Genomic DNA, 20,767 nt, shown 5'->3' on the forward strand with positions numbered 1-20,767 from the left:
CGATGTTAGGGTACCACATGAGTTGTCTCGACCGAATTAACATCTGCGATTCTTTGCTGAACCGAAATGAAATCGAACCATTTCTGAAGCGAATGGTAACAGAAGACGAAAAGTGGATCAAATACGACAATAATGTGCGAAAAAGATCATGGTCCAAGCGTGGTGAAGCTCAACAAATGGTCGCAAAGCCAGGATTGACGCCTCGAAAGGTTATACTGCGTGTTTGGTGGGAATTGAAAGGAATCATCTACTATGAGCTGCTCCAGCCTGGCCGAACAATTGATTTTTACCGTCAACAATTGATGACATTGAAGCAATCGAAAAAAACGGCCAGAATTGATCAACAGAAAGGGCTTCGTTTTCCGTCAGGACAACGGTAGACCACACATATCTTTGATGACTCGGCAGAAACTGGGAGAGCTTGACTGGGAAGTTTTGAAGCATCCACCATATAGCCCTTACCTTGCACCATAGGAATATTCTTTGTTTCGGTCAATGCAGAACTCCCTTAATGGAGTAAAGTTGGCTTCAAGAGAAGCCTGTGAAAATTACTTATCGTAGATTTTCGCCGAAAAATCCAGAAAAGTTTAACACTGATGGAATTGTCTCTCCAGCTGAAAAATTGCATAAAGTTATTTACAAAAATTGTACATACTCGTATTCGGTTCATTAAAATTCATTATAAATATAAAAAAATTAGTTGAAATTTAATTAGAAATACGAAAAGACTTTTTCGACTACGCTATATTTATAAGTTCTAATACCAATTAATACTCGTGTTTAGCATAAGAAACCAGAAGAGAGGAATTTATTGAAAGAAAACATTTTTTATTTATATTATCACTTAATTTTTTCACATTCCTTTGCTCAACCTCAACCCTTCATTGACTTGTAGTGTAAGTGTGGCACTGCAGTGGCTACCAATACCACCTAATGCATGGAAGCATGTACGCATATAGCTACACAAATTTAACGAGGCAAAGCGCAAAAAAGGTATGCAAATAAACACTTCAACTTTGAAATTCGTTAAATGAAAGAAATAATAAAGAGGAGTAAGAAGGAAAATGTTTAAATAGGAGAGAGTGTATACAGGGAGAATGCAAAGAGCGCCAATGGCGGGAAAAACGGCACTGAAACTGTATATGGAATACACACTAACATAACACATGTAGTCTTTGAAAGATGTGAATACTACACTCACTCGCTTACATATCGGTTATGCAAATACAACACTTTCAAAATTATGCCCTACATATGACTTGGGGAGGAAGGTGATGTCGATGCATAGCAACAACAATGCACACATACGCTCACTGTACTTATATTTTACTTAGCATTATGACGGTGGCGGCATAACAAACAAACACTCACCTACACACACACACAAGTGCTTAGACGGCAAATAACGTGGAGCAGACGCACTTATATGTATATACTTATACACATATACATGCAAACAAAGCAGTAAACAGCAACGTCAGAAGATAGACAGTTTGCTTGCCTACGCTCGTGAACCGTAAAAAGGTAGATTTGTTCACTAAAATGTCACGGTGGGTAGCCTACTTTTCGGCGCTTAAGTATACACGCGCGTTAATGCCGCTCAGCAGGGTGTATGTATTCGCGACTATATGTGTTTTTGTTTACAGTTTTTCCTCATTTTTTGCGTATTTCAAAAGTTAGTCTTTCGCATATGTGTGTCGTTTGTAAACATGCATTGTTGTTGCCGCGTTGCAATGTGAAAATTTGTCAAGTTCAATGGTTGCTGAGTGCCAAGTGCGCGCCATGCAGCTGAATATTGCTTTGCCTTGCAGCCAGCTTTATTTGCAACATTAGGAATTCAAAGCATGCACACATACATATACCATAAACAAACACATACATCTTCCACCTACATAATCTGTATGCATGTATAGTATGCATCTGAAATGTGGTAGGTGGCAACGAAGGTTGTGAACCGGAAAATGTGTCAATGTTGCACACATACTTCTTCACTTAGTAATTTTTACATTTGCATTCTCTTATGCATTTTTATTATGCACTCACAACAGTTAGAGCACTCTGAATAAATAGCAACAGTAGCTGTGTTGCAATGCGAGGCAGATGAGGTGAAATAATTTCATTTAAGGTAACATTAAATGCGTGAGAGAGCACAGGTAAGAATCACTTTAAGAAAAGTTGGATTAAAAGTATATAATAGTTGTTTATAAAACTTCACGATATAGTATAATTATAGATAGGAGCTGATTTCTGTCACCGCATCCGTCAAATTTTGGGAAGATACCTCTTCAAATGAAAAAAGTTCTCCATACAAGCACTTGATTATGATTGTTCAGTTTGTAGGGCAACTTTGTCAGGACGTTTTATTGTTTCATTCCGGGTGTTACATTCTTCATTTTTTGAAGGCGATAATAAAAATTTGTTGTAATACACTTGAAAATATTAAGTATTTGTCAGTTCGGGTAATTTTTGATCAGGAGATTTGTCGTATATCGTAAATTTTTATAAGTAACGACTAACTTTACCAAAATCGTTACAATAAGTTAGCAAAACGAAGCACGCTTCAAAATCAAAACGGTTAGTCGGTTAGAAGAAAAGCGAACTATTAATAGCTTATACTTTTACTAACATAACTAGACATACAGTTTTTAAGTTGCTTGCAGACGAGTACTGGGAGTTCTATACTTTATTTAGACTTAGAACATGTGCTCAGACTTAAGCTAAACAAAAATAAAGCCGAACAAGCACTTTTCTACAATAAAGAGTTGTTAGATAAATGAAGTACTTGTTTAGCATTACATCAACTGCTTAGTAAATAGGCGCGCATACATTTAATTCACAAGCGCAGACACATACACTTACACACATGCGATGAGTTTAGAAATGTTGCCGAAAGTAAAAGTCAAGTCAGCTATTGTTCATTACGTAACATTTGTGCTTCAGCAACAACTTTATTTTTTTATCGGATAGGCACCGTGTGTTGGCTTTGTCAAAAAATATGAAAAATTTTAAATATATTAAAATGTTTGAAAAACATGAAAATGTTGAAAAAATTTTGAAAAATATGAAAAAATGTTAAAGTTCTAAAAACGATGAAATTTTAAAGAAAATCGAAAACTTTAGAGAATTCTGTGAAAATTTCGAAAAATAAAAAAATTTTCGAGAAATACGATAATTTTAAAAAATATGAAAATTTCGATAAATATATTGATTTTAAAAAATAATAAAATTTTCAAAAATGTGAAAATTTCGAAAAATAACAAAATTTCGAAAAATGTGAAAATTAGGAAAACAAAATTAAAATTTTAAATTATATGAAAATTTCGAAAAAACTAAAATTTAAAAAATATCAAAATTTTGAAAAATATAAACATTTTAAAAAAATATGAAAATTTCGAATAATATAAAAATTAAAAAAAAATAACAAAATTTTCAAAAATGTGAAAATTTCTAAAAAATAAAAATTTGAAAAAATAATAAAATTTTCAAAAATGTGAAAATTTCGAAAAATTAAAAATTTTGAAAATATGAATATTTTTGAAAAATATGAAAATTTCGAAAAAAAAAATAAAATTTAGAAATATATAAAATTTTGGAAAATATGAAAATTTCGAAAAATTTTATAATTTCGAAAAATAAGAAACTTTCGAAAAATATGAAAATGTTAAAAAGCATAAAAATTTCTAATCATATTAAAAATTTTGGAAAATAACATAATTTCAAAAAATTTCTAAAGAAATTAAAACTTATATGATATAAAGAGTTCGAAAAAATAAAAATTTTGAAAAACATTAAAATTTTGAAAAGTATGCAAAATTTTGAAGAATATGAAAATGTTAAAAAGCATAAAAATTTCGAATCATATTAAAAATTTTGAAAAATAACGTAAAATAAAAAACTTTCGAAAAGTATAAAAATGTTAAAAAGCATAAAAATTTCTAATCATATTAAAAATTTTGAAAAATAACATAATTTCAAAAAATATGAAAATTTCGAAAAAAATTAAAATTTTTATAATATAAAGAGTTAGAAAAAATAAAAATTTTGAAAAACGTTAAAATTTTGAAAAGTATGCAAAATTTTGAAGAATATGAAAATTTTAAAAATAATAAAATTTCGAAAAAATAAAAGTTTTGAAAAGTATGAAAAATTTTGAAGAATATGAAAATTTAAAAAAATACTAAAATTTCGAAAGACATAAAAAAAAATTTAAAAATATGAAAATTTCAAATAATATAAAAATTTAAAAAAATAATAAAATTTTCAAAAATGTGAAAATTTCGAAAAATAAAATTTCTGCATTACAAACATCGTGACAAACTATAGAATAAAAGTAATTTTTAACGTAACACTATGCATCGACTTGGTCATTGTTGATATTGACAAACGCAGTACTTGTTGTTATTTGCATTTCGGTAAGTGTACTGTAAAAGTATAAAAGGTGATGCTGATGTTTGAGAGTTTCCGGTAGCTTTCGGATATATTGCCTAACTGACCGCATACCGCATAGATAGAGCGAAGGCGTGCACGCTTGTCGAGTGCTAGTAAAGATTTTATGAAACAAATTCTAACTTCTTCAAAAACATATAATTTAGTAAAAATAATCATTACAATTTTTAATAAAATGCAAATGGATTTTGATGCTGTTTTAGAGAGGTGTGACAGTTTCGGATGTTTTCAATACATTATACTGTTATGTTTCGGAATTGTGAATATTCTTTCGTCGATGCATTATTATTCGCAGATCCTGATTACTTTTACACCGGAGCATTGGTGAGTCGCAAACGGATCTTTTTTTTTGGAATATTCATCGAGTTAGTGCTGGAAGTGGTGAAAAACAAAAATTTAAAAGTATTTTTTTTAAATACTTAATCTTTAATTTGAAGTATGGACAGTTAAATAATAAGAAAGCGCCTTCATTTTCATTAAAAGTGCAAGCAGTCTTCTAAAGTGGTTTGCAGGTTACTGAAAACATTAAATTTATATAAATCGGTATAGGGTCGAGAAGCACAGTTCTCTGCCCGGTACTTATTCTCAGCACCTATTTTTAGTCTAAAATCGTTCATGTAGCATACTTAATTATGTGTTTAATTTGAACCTATGTTTCTGAATTTCAACCAGGTGCTATCACATGAAGTTGGCCAACGCTAGTTTTGATGAAATTCGCGCGATTTACGCCCAAACTCCGAGTCCACACTGCACACTTCTCGACGATATTGTCGATGGCATGCCAATTGTTGCCGAAGTGGGACAATGCCAGCAGTGGATCTATGAATATGAGAGAGGATATCGGACCATCACCACAGAAGTATGTAGTATACATAGTATGTAAGTAGCTCACTAAACTAAACATTTTATGGATCTGAGGCAATCTTAATCTCGTTATATACCTGTTTTTGTGTTGGCACTGCAACTCAAGAAGCAAATAAGTATTTAATATGATTATAGCTTCTCGTGTAAACTACCAAGAGTATCTCATGCTAGGCTGCATGACATTTTGTAAAAGCAAAATCAAGGCCTTAAAGTAGGGATCACGTCGCCTGAATAGGACATTGGAACTTATCAATAAGCCGAGGCTATGTGATTTGTTGTGAGAGCGGTGACAGCACAATAGACCTTATATCGCGGCTCAAACTTCAATTTTTTCTACATATAATTAAAGAAAATATAAAAATTAAGCCTAAAGCCATACTCTATGTATAATTTTAACTCTAAAGTAAAGCTTCTTTACGCTTATGCTTTCAGCTCAATTGGGTATGTGATGACGCCTTCCAGTCGGCAGTAGGCCAATCGCTGTACTTTGTGGGTTCCGTTACAGGAACAATGTTTTTCGGTTTCTTAGCCGACAAAGTCGGACGCCTACCTGCAATGCTTTGCACAACTTTGAGTGGTGCTTTAGGTGATTTCCTAACAAGCTTTGCCAATAATTTGCCAACCTTTGCGCTCTTCCGTTTCATTTCCGGCCTATCTACAGATACGCTGTTCTACCTTATGTACATAATGGGTGAGTTAAAATCAGTGACTCACTCTATATTTTTCATTATTTTCGCTTGCAGTATTCGAATACTTGAGTTCACGGAAGCGCACGCTCGGTCTGAATCTGATTACTGGCTTGTTTTATTTTACCGGCTTGGTATTCACACCATGGCTTGCACTTTGGTCCGGTTCATGGCGCCTCTACCTGTACATCGCTTCTATGCCTGCGCTGATTGTATTCGTTTTTCCATTTTTGATTTGTGAGAGCGCACAGTGGCTGATTACAACACAACGCTATGAACGCGCCGTCAAATGTCTGAAGCGTGTTGCCAAAATAAACAAACGCGAAGTGAAAGACGAAGTATTCGAAGAATTCGTAGCATACTATCAGAAGAAGGCGGGCGACGAGCACAAACTCGTTGCCACGAAAGACACTTTCTGGGGCATGTTCCGTACACCACGCCTACGCAAATTCACCATTATAATAGTGCTGAAATTGTAAGTACTACATAAGCATTAAACGAGTTAATCATTTAACACCTCTACCGATTTTATAGCATAATCATCTCACTCGCACTCGATGTGATCAGTAGAAATATGGAAGGTATGGGCACTTCACCGTTTTTACTTTTCTCAGCCACTTCGGTGGTGTATATTTTTAGCGGTTGTAGCATTATTCTGCTACAGAATCGCATCGGTCGTAAAGGTATGGCTTTCAGCACGCTACTGCTGAGCGCCGTAATTGTTGCCACTACTGGATTTCTGATTGCCACACTTGATACCGAGCAACATGCGATCACCCTCGCTATTATGGTCGGTCTCGGTCGTTATGGTGTTGTGATAAGCTATGAGGCGGAAGCGCAGTATGCCTCCGAATTTATACCAACCTCGGTGCGTGGTCGCGCAATGGCGAATATACATGTTGCCGGCTTCGCTTTCACCAGCCTTAGCTCTTATGTAATATATTTGGGCCACTTTTTCAAACCACTGCCGTCCATTTGTATCTCCATTTTATTATTGTTGGGTGCGATGTTATGCTTGGCGTTGCCAGAAACTCTAAATCAGTATGTAGCAGAATATATAAATGTATTTGAGATTATCTCAATATTTCATATTCGAATTTATTGTGTTTACAGAAAATTGCCACAGACCTTGAAAGATGGCGAGGAGTTTGCGCGACACCAACGCTGGTACTACTTCCCATGCTTCGACAGGAAGCAGCAGCAAAAAGATGCTGAAATTTGCAACTAATAGTAGAGCTGTTCAAGTGTGTATGTCTGTTCAATATTTTATTAAACGAAAATGGAATTTTGCAAAGCAATATGTAGATTTAAATTTGCCCACTGGCGCATTGTTTTTTATATTCTCTTGAGTGTTAAACCAAATTTAAGGTTAGTTATTATATAGTAAGCAGGGATCTTCGGGAGATATATAGATATTTTTTTGTTAAATTGTTAAAACGGCTTGATCCAACATGAGTTTTACTATACATTTTAGAGAATGCTACCGAGTTGGAAGAACTACATATGTGGGTTTCCCATCCGAGTTGTTAGAAAGCACTTTCCCGGTTGTGTGAGAATAAAAAGGCCAGGCGCTATATTTTGACGCACTTTCACTTCATTGTGCCTATAACATGTAGTTTTAGTCTTGACTGGGAACGGACATCATCACTTTATGAAATTTTCATTTGGAAGTGGTTATATTTCTCTTTTCTATTTCGTAGATATTAGAAGATTAAATTAGGGGCCTGAAAGACACCCACATTTCGCTTGAAATACTTTGTTTATTGTCCACTCTATTATAATCTATTCTACATGCCTTATTACATCAATATTATTGAAAACTAACAAATAAAATAGCAAATTGATAACCTCACATTTGAAAGGTCAATAAAGTGGAAACTGAAACACAGCAATTTCACTCGAATATCAAAGAAGCCGCTTTAAGCGTGGAACTAATTGACTATTTTGCAAATAGTTATTAACAGAGAATTGTTTTCTAATATTATTTTTAGTTATTTTAGCTAACCTTTTATTAAAATGCAACTTGAAATAACAATATCGGAGAATAGCATTTCTTAGGAAATTTTCAAACAACAAAAAGTTCGCTTTCTAAATAAGCAATCAAATTCACATATAGATTACTATACTTGTGTGTATATATATGTTATTTCGAATTTCCCCAGCTTATCGCATTTGCTGCTGCTTCTTTCGATTCCGGGTAAGAAATGGGAATAAGTCACAGTGGACTCTAGTTTTAGTCGTTTATACTGTTCATTTCATATGAATGCGCTATCAAATGCGGTCGTTGGATTTTCCACTTAGTTATTTCAAACAAATGTTTAAGCAATCGAATTAGTGGGTTGCGATTTTTACAATCGATAAAATTATCGAACAAAAATTTTGTCTTTGTCTCAAATTTGGTAATTAAAACCGAATTTCGTATGTGGAATCGTTGGGAATGTTGGGATAGGCTTATGGTCAAATCAAAGATGGTCGAGGGACCATTGAAGACATGCCTCTGGATTCTGGACGACCTTCAGCCGCTTCAATTGATAAATTAGAGAGATGACAAGAGAACAAAACATTGCTGACGAGTCCGTTCGTATGATTTTGGTGGACATTTTGGGTATGAAACGCGTTCTTGCTCAACTCTTCACTATAAAGCTGAATTAATTTTTTTGTTTTTAAAAAGTACTGTATACCTATTGGACATGTTTAATTGTGTAAATTCCTAACCCACATTCATGGAAAGCATTGTAACTGCCGATGAGCCATTCGTTTATTGGACCTGCAAACAAATCAATATAATCGGAATGGAGAGGAAAACCGGGCCGAAACTAAAAGAGCCACGCCAAAGCCGCTCCAAAATTAAGGTGATGCTCATTTTTTTCGATATTCGTGATTTGGTGCATCATGAATTAGTTCTGCAAGGACAGACGGTTAATAAGGAGTTATATTTGGCGGTAGTGAGGCATTTGCGTGAAAACAACCATCGAAAACGGCCAGAATTGTAGCAGAACATTTCATGGATTTTACACGATGATAATGCACTATCGCACCGAGTCACAATTGTGACCGAATTCAGAAACAAAAACACGATGAATACCATCTATCAACCACCGTATTTATCAGTTCTGGCTCCAAGTGAGTTTTTTTTCTTCTTCAAACTTAAATTTTCAGACAAAAACTTTGCACAAATATAGTCGTACCAGATAATACTATTATATTATTAATATATTTTATAATTTCAAACTTCCTCTTTGTTTTATACGAATACTCGTATGTTAGATATTTTAGCAAAAGTGTAAGTATGATATTGGATATACTATAGTTAAGTACCAAAAGTGTGTGATTTAGTTCCACGAATTAATCTCCTATACTATAGATAATGATTTTCGCTAAGAAGTTTTGAAATACTACATGCACATATCGTTACCTAAAATGCAAAACAACGTATGGTCAAGTAACCGAAATTGAGTTTTTTGTTATTTACAATTCACTACAACATATTACATATATTCAGCATAAAATTTTCAATTAACCAATATATAACCACTTTATAACCATTTATATAACCAATATATAACCATTTTATAACCAATATATAACCATTTATATAACCATTTTATAACCAAAACTCAAATTTTATAAGAGGTTTCTATTATAACGCCTTTTTTGCATTTTATGTGACCACACTTGTATATGTGTATGTATAGTATATGCGTCTTAACATATTGAAAAATATTTTCCAAAATCTTACTTTAGAAAACGTAACTCGCGCTTGTTGTCGTTCAGTGTGCTTGTAACTCATACGAATCGCTATTTTCCAAATATTTATGCTATAAACAAAAAACTATTAAAAAAAGAACAAAAAAAAAATAAAACATAAGGACACGTAGATTTCTGAAGCTAAACAACGACTAAGTAGCATTTTAAATAATAAGTATATAACTCTAAGCTTTTCGCATAACCAAGCGTACACCAATAATCTGTTACCCTTTACCTAATTACCCACTTCTATGCTTTTAAATCGAAACGCAAATTCTGCAGGCTGACACTGACCAACTAAGCAAAACTGCAGTTATAATTAGATTTATGCACATAACTTGTACATACAGACATATCTTACTTCCGTTTGCATAACGCTAATGGCGTTTTAGCATAAAATGCGTATTACAATTATATCTAAAAAGCAACGCGGAACGCTTTCATAGGCGCTTACAATTTTATGCGCTTCTAAGTCTGCTGATTTTCTTATCTAAATGCATAGGCAGTCACTTAAGGCGCTTGCTACGTCACTCATAATACGAGTATAAACGCGAGTACTTCAATATGTTAGTGTGTACTTCACTTGTGCTATAATCGTGACTGGGTCAGTATGTCTGCGATTAGTATTTGCTATAAAATTGATTATTAGCGAATTTCGTTTGTGTCATACATACATATGTAGGCTGCATATTGCATGCAGTACAGTGAGCACTACATAGTACGACAAATATTATCAGTTTTTGAGATAGCAATCTGAAATTTTTCACACATCATTTACTCTTTAAGAAACTAATAATATGTTACAAACGCCGATATCGTGTCGCTATAAGATATAGCTGTCATACAAACTGAACGATCTAAATTAGGTGCTTGCATGGAAAACTTTTTTATTTGAAAACATATCTGCACGAAATTTCGTGTGGAGTATCGCTCAAGTCAACGATATAATCTCTCAACAAATCGTTGAATTCGGTCCACTATAATATATAGCTGCCATACAAACTGAACGATGGGAATCATATGCTTATATGGAAAACTTTTTTATTTCATGAGATATCTTGACAAAATTTGGCATGAGTTATTGTCTCAGACAATAGTTCAATCTAAAAAGAAATCGTTCAGATCGGTCCACTATAGCCTATAGTTGTCATATAAACTGAACTATCAACAAAAAATTTGTCTATGAAAATTTTTTATTTGACGAAATATGTTCAGGAAATTTCACATTTGCTTCAGTTAAAAAGAAGATTTTGAGTATAATAATAAATAGAAAAAACATTAAATTTTCCACAACTTCTAGAACTACATATCCAGTTAACACTGTATTGAGTTTATGTGTCAGATTTATTAGCGCTAAACTCGTGCCGAAACAAATTGATAATGATCAGTTCGCTACTTCACATTATAAATATGTATATACCTCGGCACATTGCTTTACATATCATATACATGAGTGTGTGCCCATAGCACTATAGGGTGATTTTTTAAGAGCTTGATAACTTTTTTAAAAAAAAAAAACGCATAAAATTTGCAAAATCTCATCGGTTCTTTATTTGAAACGTTAGATTGGTTCATGACATTTACTTTTTGAAGATAATTTCATTTAAATGTTGACCGCGGCTGCGTCTTAGGTGGTCCATTCGGAAAGTCCAATTTTGGGCAACTTTTTCGAGCATTTCGGCCGGAATAGCCCGAATTTCTTCGGAAATGTTGTCTTCCAAAGCTGGAATAGTTGCTGGCTTATTTCTGTAGACTTTAGACTTGACGTAGCCCCACAAAAAATAGTCTAAAGGCGTTAAATTGCATGATCTTGGTGGCCAACTTACGGGTCCATTTCTTGAGATGAATTGTTGTCCGAAGTTTTCCCTCAAAATGGCCATAGAATCGCGAGCTGTGTGGCATGTAGCGCCATCTTGTTGAAACCACATGTCAACCAAGTTCAGTTCTTCCATTTTTTGGCAACAAAAAGTTTGTTAGCATCGAACGATAGCGATCGCCATTCACCGTAACGTTGCGTCCAACAGCATCTTTGAAAAAATACGGTCCAATGATTCCACCAGCGTACAAACCACACCAAACAGTGCATTTTTCGGGATGCATGGGCAGTTCTTGAACGGCTTCTGGTTGCTCTTCACCCCAAATGCGGCAATTTTGCTTATTTACGTAGCCATTCAACCAGAAATGAGCCTCATCGCTGAACAAAACACGCGCGCGCGAAACACATTTCGAACCGAACACTGATTTTGGTAATAAAATTCAATGATTTGCAAGCGTTGCTCGTTAGTAAGTCTATTCATGATGAAATGTCAAAGCATACTGAGCATCTTTCTCTTTGACACCATGTCTGAAATCCCACGTGATCTGTCAAATACTAATGCATGAAAATCCTAACCTCAAAAAAATCACCCGTTACATATGTAGCCTGGCTTCCGCCATTTGGTTATCGCTGACGCATTTAACCACCATATGTATGTTTGTAAGCATTTTTAATAATTTTCAATACATTTATATAAGTAATGTGAATATGTGATATTTATTATATAAATATATACATATATACGAATATTTGTTTATGTAGCAGATTAATTTAAATGCGTTTTGACTTATTTAATCGAATGTATGCTTAGTCAGCTAAGCTAAGCTGGCATTGCAAAAACAAATTTGCGTTGTAAAATAAGCTCAGCAAGCTTTATTCTTTATTCAATATTATTTTTTTACAATTAATAAATAATATTTTGCGATTTAGTGCATTTTGTCTGGGTCATGCGACATCAGACACATTTCGTAACTTGCCACACTCAGCTGAGCGATTATTTATTGAAATATTGCTACAACAACAAATCAGCAAGTGAATTGAACTTTTATTTAGTATGATGAATGTGGACTATATACTCGTAGTTACCTAAAATGCAAAATAACATTAGATCACTTTTCATAAGTTTACAGGCGAGGGAAAAAGGTTGTAATATTAACCATTCATACTGAAACAAATTTTGAGTTTTGGTTATAAAATGGTTATACATTGGTTATATATCAGTTATATATTGGTTACAAATTGGTTATCATAGACTCATACTGAAACAAATTTTGAGTTTTGGTTATAAAATGGTTATACATTGCTTATGTATCAGTTATATATTGGTTACAAATTGGTTATCATAGACTCAAATTTAAACAAAATTTGAGTTTCGGTTATAAAGTGGTTATATTTTTTGATTAATGGTTATTTTTTTATCTTTCTATAGTTCTAAAGTCACTAACAAATCCATCAAATGCTGATCATAATTGCTCATCCAAGCATAAGAAAAAAGCATTACAAAATATGGCTGATGTAAGCGGCATAATTCTGCCACTACAACAACAGCATGGCTGATGTAAACTGTCGCCCAACTTAAGGCAGCAAGCGCACAAACACTTAACCAAGTAGTTGTAACGCCTTAATTTGGCATTTGGTTGCATAAACGGGCTAAAACAGGCTTCATACAAAGCACATATGTTTGAAGCCAACAAAGTGATGTGAAAATCTGACGCAAAAATCTGCACACGCGACTAAGTTATTTAATCGGCGCTTGACGTTTTTGCTCACTTCCAACTTTTGGAAATCAAAAAACCTAAACATTCGCTCGAACAATAAGTTCGCAAGTATGCTTTTTCTAACAACGAAGTACATATAAGTATATGTGTGCCTAGCTCACATATACAATATATACATACATGTGTGCCTATTAGTATAATTGTAAGCACTCCATATATAGACTCTTGGCTGGCTGCTTGCAACATGCGCTGATTTGTGCAGCTGGCAATATCACGTTGCTGCACTATCAGCAGCCTTTGGCTGATGCAAGTCGCGCATTTAATTGCAACAGAGCGCTTGCCTGTTGCCTGGCTTTTAAATGCTCGCCTCCAAACAAGGAAGCATTGACTTTGAAAGCTTATCAGCGTTGAAGCAGCAATTGTAAGCTTAATTGAAATAATCATTAATTTACAGATGACTATTTTTTAATTGCGAAAAAAGTCATATTTCTCATGCTCACCAAAATTATTGTTTTATACCAGGTTTATTGAAATGCCAAGTGACGAAAATAATTATAAAAATTAGTAAAATATATATCTATATATTAAGCAATAAACCTTTTTCAATTATATTATTTAAAAAACAGGCAAGGAAGGGCTATGTTCGTGTGCAACCGAAGATTTCATACTTTTGCAATTTGTCGGACTCAAAGCCAGGGAAATAACTTACGATGTAAAACGCCAAACAGAGGATCGGAATCCAAGCAATTATGTATATAGTTGAACTTACCTAACTCGAGTCCCCATAATCCACAGAAAAACTTAGAGTTAGAGAGACCTCGAATTACATAAAAAAGGAAATTTGTATGAAGTTTGAGTTCTATTGCCAATTCAATTGAAAGTTCAACTGTACATATATTTAGTATATGAGGATTGAGGGCAGTATCGACCCGATTTTATCTATTCTTGCCAATACTGCCTTCTATTAATATGTCACATACTAATTAAATGTTTCCTGAGATTCATTAAGGTACCTTACATACAATCACCAATCATATGGAGGAAACTCAGTCGGATGTTCGAAAATCGTGGTAATGCTTATATGGGGCTAAGTCAAGTTATCGTCCAATTTTATTTATTTTAAGCACAAAGATATACTGTTATAAAACTGTTATAAATAAAATAAAACTGCTATAAATAAAACAAGTTCTGTAATTTTCATTGAGATATCTCAAATATTGACCGATATATGCGCTATAAAGTCACCCGGAAGTTATACGAGTATTAGGTATATGGGAGCTCAGGGAAGTATTGACCCGATTCAACCCATTTTTGAAACATAGATAAAATATTGTCAGGAATAGATTCTGTCTGAATTTCAATTGTTTATCTCACTCATTGACCGATATTTTCGGCCAAATGTCAGCTATAGATATTAGGGTTCACATATTCGGTAACCACTGGCCTGAACGGATTTGATTGCATTTGGGCAATTTTTGATTATGCGATGGCATACTTTAAAGAAATTATTAATGCGTAATGGAAAATGAAAGAATCAAGTGGAATTTAAAATTATGTTATATGAGAAGTAGACGGGGTTTCATTCTATGAAATTTTATATGAATAACTTCATTATAATCTCAAAGCATAAATATATACATACATATATACAAATTTGCTAGCATTAACTTAACGTTCAACGCTAATCCGCTATTTCTTGATGTCCAACACATTTTTTACATACCTGCAAAGAAAGAGAAGATTACTTTTAGTGGGTGGTAGATCATATTTCAGAAATAAGTAAGCGCTTACTAGTATTATAAATAGCGGGTGGTTTGTTTGAAGCTTCTTTGTTGCTACTGACGAATAACAAAAGGGAGGTGGAAAGAACAAAATGATACATGTACTTTTATGCATGTTAATAAAAAGAAATAGTAAATACAAAGATATGCTCTTAGAACCTTTTTATTTTATTTGCTTCCGCATTTTTGTTTTTTTTACTAAAATGCAAGCGGTTGCTTGGTGTGAAGAAGACGATAAGAAGCAGACGCGTTATATATACTATATGAGTATAATTATACCCTGAACTGTGTTTATTAAGTTTAAGCACCAAGTTTGGAACATTCAGAAGCTAACGTCTGAGAACCCAAAAAGCGTTTAATTTATTATTATACAAATTTCTTAAAAATAAAAAATAATAAATAAAATAAAAAATATATATAAATGATTAGCTTGACATGCCGAGTGAATTTCTTATATGAAAACTGCCTTCTTTTAACATAATGCGGGATTAGAGAACAAAAAGAAAAACTCATATTAATCATCGAAAATCACTTTACGGTATTTCACACTATTCGCCGATAAACTCTATATACTTCTGTATGCAATTGAACCTATTGTTGAAGCACTTTTGTCACTCTTAATGAGGTATCTCTAAAGCATGCGTTCTGAATGCATCAATTGCCTCGTCAGGTGATGAAAAACATTGACCTATTAGTTTATTTTTTACGTGCCAGTATGAAAAGATGTTATTCGGTGCCAAATCAGGACTCTGCGGGTGATGGCTCATCAAATCGATATTTTGAGTGTTTAAGAAAAGCAGTTGGCTCGGACTGATATGCGTAAATCCACAATTCATCACCTGTCATGATGGCAGAGACATGTTTCCATGCTGTTCCCACTAATGTCTATAGTTGTCTCAATCTCAGGATAGGTCATAAGACTCTCTTGCAACATCAATAATTTCCGGAACAACAACTGATATTGGACGATGTACAAGCCTTGGTGTGATCGAGGTCATACGATCGAATTCAACATCGTCACACTGGTCCTTGATGGAGTTTCATGTCAAAAAAACATGAATAAAGTTCATCAATGCACTGTTACTGGGTTAATTCACGTCGAAAGTTGTAAAAAATAATCGCGCGAAAATGTTCGTCTTTTAATTAAATTTTTCGGTTGAGATGAATATTTTAGGCCACTGTAGACTTTACAATAAAGTTGTGAGTTGCCAGATTTCACTTACCTAACTACGTAAATTAAACGTCGTTTTGGACAATTTTCATTTATATCTAATTGCAGTTAGATTTTGACATCAATATTGGCTAATGTGCATAGATCAAGAAGCAATAATCAACTTTCCCAGCCAGTAGCCTCTATTTTAAAAAATACAGCAACTAGCAGTGAGGGAGTCTGTATATAATAAAAAAATACTCATAAAACGTTTCAGTTGTAATTTAGTACACCTATGTATATGTATCTTAGAACTAATTTCCATAAACCTAATAACTGCATAATTTTCGAGGCGCTCCCAAATTAGGCGGTTTTACGCTGTGACGACCCTTTAACTAAAGCTAATTTAAGTTAATTGACACACTTCTCTTTGTAAGCACCAAATTGCTCAATTATTCGCACTGTATAAGCACTAATTACGCTTCTCAGTGAGCGGTTGGAGCGGGCGGTATTGTGGTCACGAGAGCATTAACAACGGTAGACACTCGATGCGTGCTCGCAATAATGCAACCCTGAGTTGTTGGCACATTTTGAATGCAGTGCTTGTGTGTTTTGTTGCAAACCAAAATAAAATCTAAAATTGAGCTGGAACAATCATTAATTTCATTAATTACTTCTGCAATTTATGCAATATTTTCCGTAATTATATTTCTGAAACCAAAATGAGCCAGAACTTCTCGCTTATCAACGCTTGACATCAAATATTCAAAGATTGTCTCCAAAGCTACATTTATCGATTTCAGAACGAAAAGTTCACGCTGAGATAAAAAAAAAAAATATTAAATATTACAAGTACCGAGTAATTGTAACTTCTAGTAATCTATTAAGATGGGGAAAGAGAAAGTGAATGTGGATAGCTACCCAGTTTTTAACTTCATAAAGGTTTTCCGATGAACTCATCAAAAGATGACGTTGAATATTTGCCTAGAAAGTAAACTGTCGCGAATTTACTAAATCCAAGGTTAAGCGGTCTTTAAATCTGTACAGTCTGTATTTTTTTTCATTTTTGCTCTTAATCACCAGGTGCTGCCGAGTGCATAATACTTCGTACATAATAGAAATACTGTGCTCAACCAACAATGGCAGCACGAAAACCAAAGAGTGAATAGAAAGAGATAATGCTGATGCTGGCAGCAGGTATTAGCGGAAAGTGCATGATGAAGATGAATGAAAGGTTGCAAACATGAATGAAGACATTACCAGCAGCACATGCAACCATGTGGGTGTGCCCACACACATACGCATGTCGTAACCGCAAAATTACCGCAAATACGGTGGCTATTACTCATTCAACGCGCGTCTATACATAGTACAAGTGGCAGCGGTTCTCCAGCAGGAGTTGTTGCTTCGCATTTCTGCTCTATTTGGAGTGGCGTGTATGGTGCTTTGCTTTGTTGCAGTACTGACATGCAACTCTGACATTTTGCAACATGTGCATTGAAAGCGAAAGAAGTAAAATTGAGTTGCGAAAATGAGTGAGTGGCTCGCGCCAACAGCATGCAGAGGGCGCTAGAGAAAGTTAAGCTCGTGTTGAAGCACATAAACAAGTATACTCTCCTTTGCGCGGAGCGTTTGCGCGATTGCAGCCGCTGCAAGTGGCAAATGCGCGAATTAGCTCCATTATGACGCGCGTAGGGCCACTACTATCTAGAAATGCGGCACCAGTGGCTAAATGCTTTTAGTTTGGTGTTTTATGTTTTATGCTGAAAAATTGTAGAGAAGTAAAGGTGTTAAAAAAAAAATTGAGGAAAATCTCGAACGAACGAAATAATCCGAAAAAAATTAAGGAAAGTATAGTGGTAAGATTTGCGTGGCCACGAATATATAATATGTCGCCTTTTACATTTCGGGACTTCACCTCCAAAACGAATTTCTTGTAGGTCGTTCCATCGCTTGTTTAGGTCGTCCTAAAGCAAGCTGCACAAATCACTATGGATAGTCATAATTCGCATGCTTTCCACCAACAGGATAATCTTCTCTCTTCTTTAAGAAATTCTGATTACTATTATTAGCTGAAAGCCAACTCATAATCACAAGTGGCACATGTTCTGCCTCCCTGCCTCTCCAACTTGTGCCTGACCAGTGGCATTCCAAGTCCAACTACCCACACGTCTGAAATAATGCCAAGTAATTGCGATGCCAGCAAATACTAACCACATGTGCTGTGCGCCAACCAAAATATATCACGGAAATGCGTTCATTTGGTGTGACAATACGCCTTTAGCCTGCCCTCCACACGCAGAATAAACTAATTATGGCACACATGCGTGCTAACACACTAAACAACAACGGGTGGCAACACTGCAAAGGCGTTAAAGTTTACTTGTAATCTGAGCGCGCAGGTGGGCACACTGAGAAAAGTTTGCTGTCGTGACAGCACACACATGGCGAATTAACAAAGTAAATAGTATAGCATTTCCGTTATGTTGCGAGATGCTCTCCGTTTGTATGTGTGTGCGCTTGTTGCGAACTTTTAAGTAATCTAATTATTTATTGTTATTTCTATTGCTATTTTGTAGCAAAGTGAAGGTGTGTCACAATGTGTTTTGTTTTTGTTGTTGCAGCAAACTTACAAAACTAAATTAACCGATTACAAGCGGAATTTCAAATGATGCTAAGCCAAAGTTTATCAATTTCGCATACAAACACACGCACACGCTGCCATGCACTCGCACACTAGCACACGCAAACGTGGTAGACGGGCTCATGCGCGTGTGCAAGCAACACAGCGTGATAACGGTAACTTGTAGTAAAGGATTGCATACAAAATTAAGTAATATTTTGTGTCAGTGTAAAAAAAAAAAACATAAATATTCGAAATCAACTTTAATTTTGCCGCAAACTCCAAGCGACAATAAGTTAAGCCGTATCGGGGGGTGTGGAGCTCGCCAGAAGGGCAATTCATTTCGTATGAACGGTTGGGTGAGATAGTGCGTGTGAGTGAGTATGTGTGTTTTCTTTAGTATGAGCATATGATCCATTCAATATGTCAAGGCGAAACTGATAACTTTTGTGCTTATCTTTGCATACTTTTAGGCGGTTGTTAACGTTACTGAGCATGCAACTAACAACTTGCTAGAGTGCCGGAGAATAGCTTATTCAAGAAATATTAAAAAAAAAACAGCTTTTGCTTTACGCACAGTCGGCTACTCGATCAACGATAGGCTCGTTTAACGATTAGCTATTATACTTGCTTGAGGTCGCATTTTGTATTTTTCTGGTGATTAAAATTCATCAGCTGACTGTTGTTTTACCAATGCACACAACCAAAATTACAGCCTGGACAACAACCGGCAGAGTTTTAGATACCAGTTTCAACTAGATTTCAATTCGATTAAGAATTAGATCGATCTAAATTAGCGCTTTTACCGAGCAAAGCTCGGCTAATTGATCAATTAACTCTCGTTCAAAAAGATTTTTAAAGGTTTATATCTCCTTGCGGATTTGAAAAAAAAAAATATTTAAATTCCTGTCGACTGTACATATATTTATTTAAAAATATTTTCCGAAAATTTTTAGTTGATCTAAAATAAATGGTTTCGGATATATGACCGAGATTTTTTAAAATAAAAATTTTTAACTTAATGTAATCGACTTCAAAAACTTTAAACACATTTTTCTCGAAACGATGTTTTCAGAGTCGACGAAGAAAATATTTCCGAAACGGCTGGACTCATCGGCTTGAAATTTTTTGATGTTCTTCTCAGATATATTCACAAATTAATTATGGTCGAAAATTTTTGATAGGAATCTCTATTTTTTAAGCAATTTTGAAGTGTACATTTTGCAAAGAACACGCCGCCACTATTTCGTTAAAAATTAAAATTTTGACTAATCCTTCGTACAGGTTTCATAGATCAATACAGATTACCTATAGTTACATTACATTTTTTTGGTTTTTGGTAGAAAAATCTTGCTTACCGCCAAACACTTTCTTCAGAGGTCCGCCTGGAGAATAGATACGAGATCAAGGGAATCGAACATGCCATTATTTTTTCTGACAGTTTTGCATTTTTAGTCTAGAAAAAGCAAAAATCAACTATATTTTTAAGTTTAACTATACAAGAACTTGAGATATTTCACCAAGACGCTCTCATTCGCAAACTCACAACACTCCGTTCAGCTTGTAAAAAGAGAAGAATCAATTGTCAAACATCCTGCACTTCATGCAGCAACCGTGCGTCAGTGCATCATTGTCTGATCTCAATCCTTTATAACTTCATCTCTTAAGCCAATCGCTTATATTATTTATTTAGTTTTTATTTGACCTCCTCTATTGCCTTTTGCTCTTTAATTTTTGTTTTTTTACTTTCGATCACAACTAGCTAAGCTTCCTTTTTAAAAACGATTATATTCCATTTCCTTGCAAGCAATATAATAAAATTCTCCTCCTTCCTCGCTCAGCAACCACACATTATAAACATATCCGGTGTGTCAGGCAAGCACTCTTAGTAGCTTCCTGCATTTTCAATATATTCACCCTGCACACTTTTATCCTT

General features: G+C 34.5%; 2 protein-coding genes across 9 annotated transcripts in view; one reads left to right on the top strand and one right to left on the bottom strand.

The window, feature by feature from the left end:
* The window catches only part of LOC105231640 (low-density lipoprotein receptor), a 368,088-nt gene that overhangs the window by 207,539 nt on the left and 139,782 nt on the right, over positions 1-20,767 (bottom strand). The gene's annotated exons all lie outside the window — the stretch shown is intronic.
* Positions 4,628-7,311, top strand: LOC125776579 (organic cation transporter protein-like). Its single transcript, XM_049449555.1, has 6 exons — positions 4,628-4,770; positions 5,119-5,305; positions 5,743-6,001; positions 6,054-6,471; positions 6,531-7,037; positions 7,110-7,311. The coding sequence occupies exons 1-6, from the start codon at positions 4,628-4,630 to the stop codon at positions 7,222-7,224; spliced, it is 1,629 nt and encodes a 542-aa protein (XP_049305512.1). The 3' UTR covers positions 7,225-7,311.

Source organism: Bactrocera dorsalis, chromosome 2 (assembly GCF_023373825.1).
Source record: "Bactrocera dorsalis isolate Fly_Bdor chromosome 2, ASM2337382v1, whole genome shotgun sequence".
Lineage (NCBI taxonomy): Eukaryota > Metazoa > Arthropoda > Insecta > Diptera > Tephritidae > Bactrocera > Bactrocera dorsalis.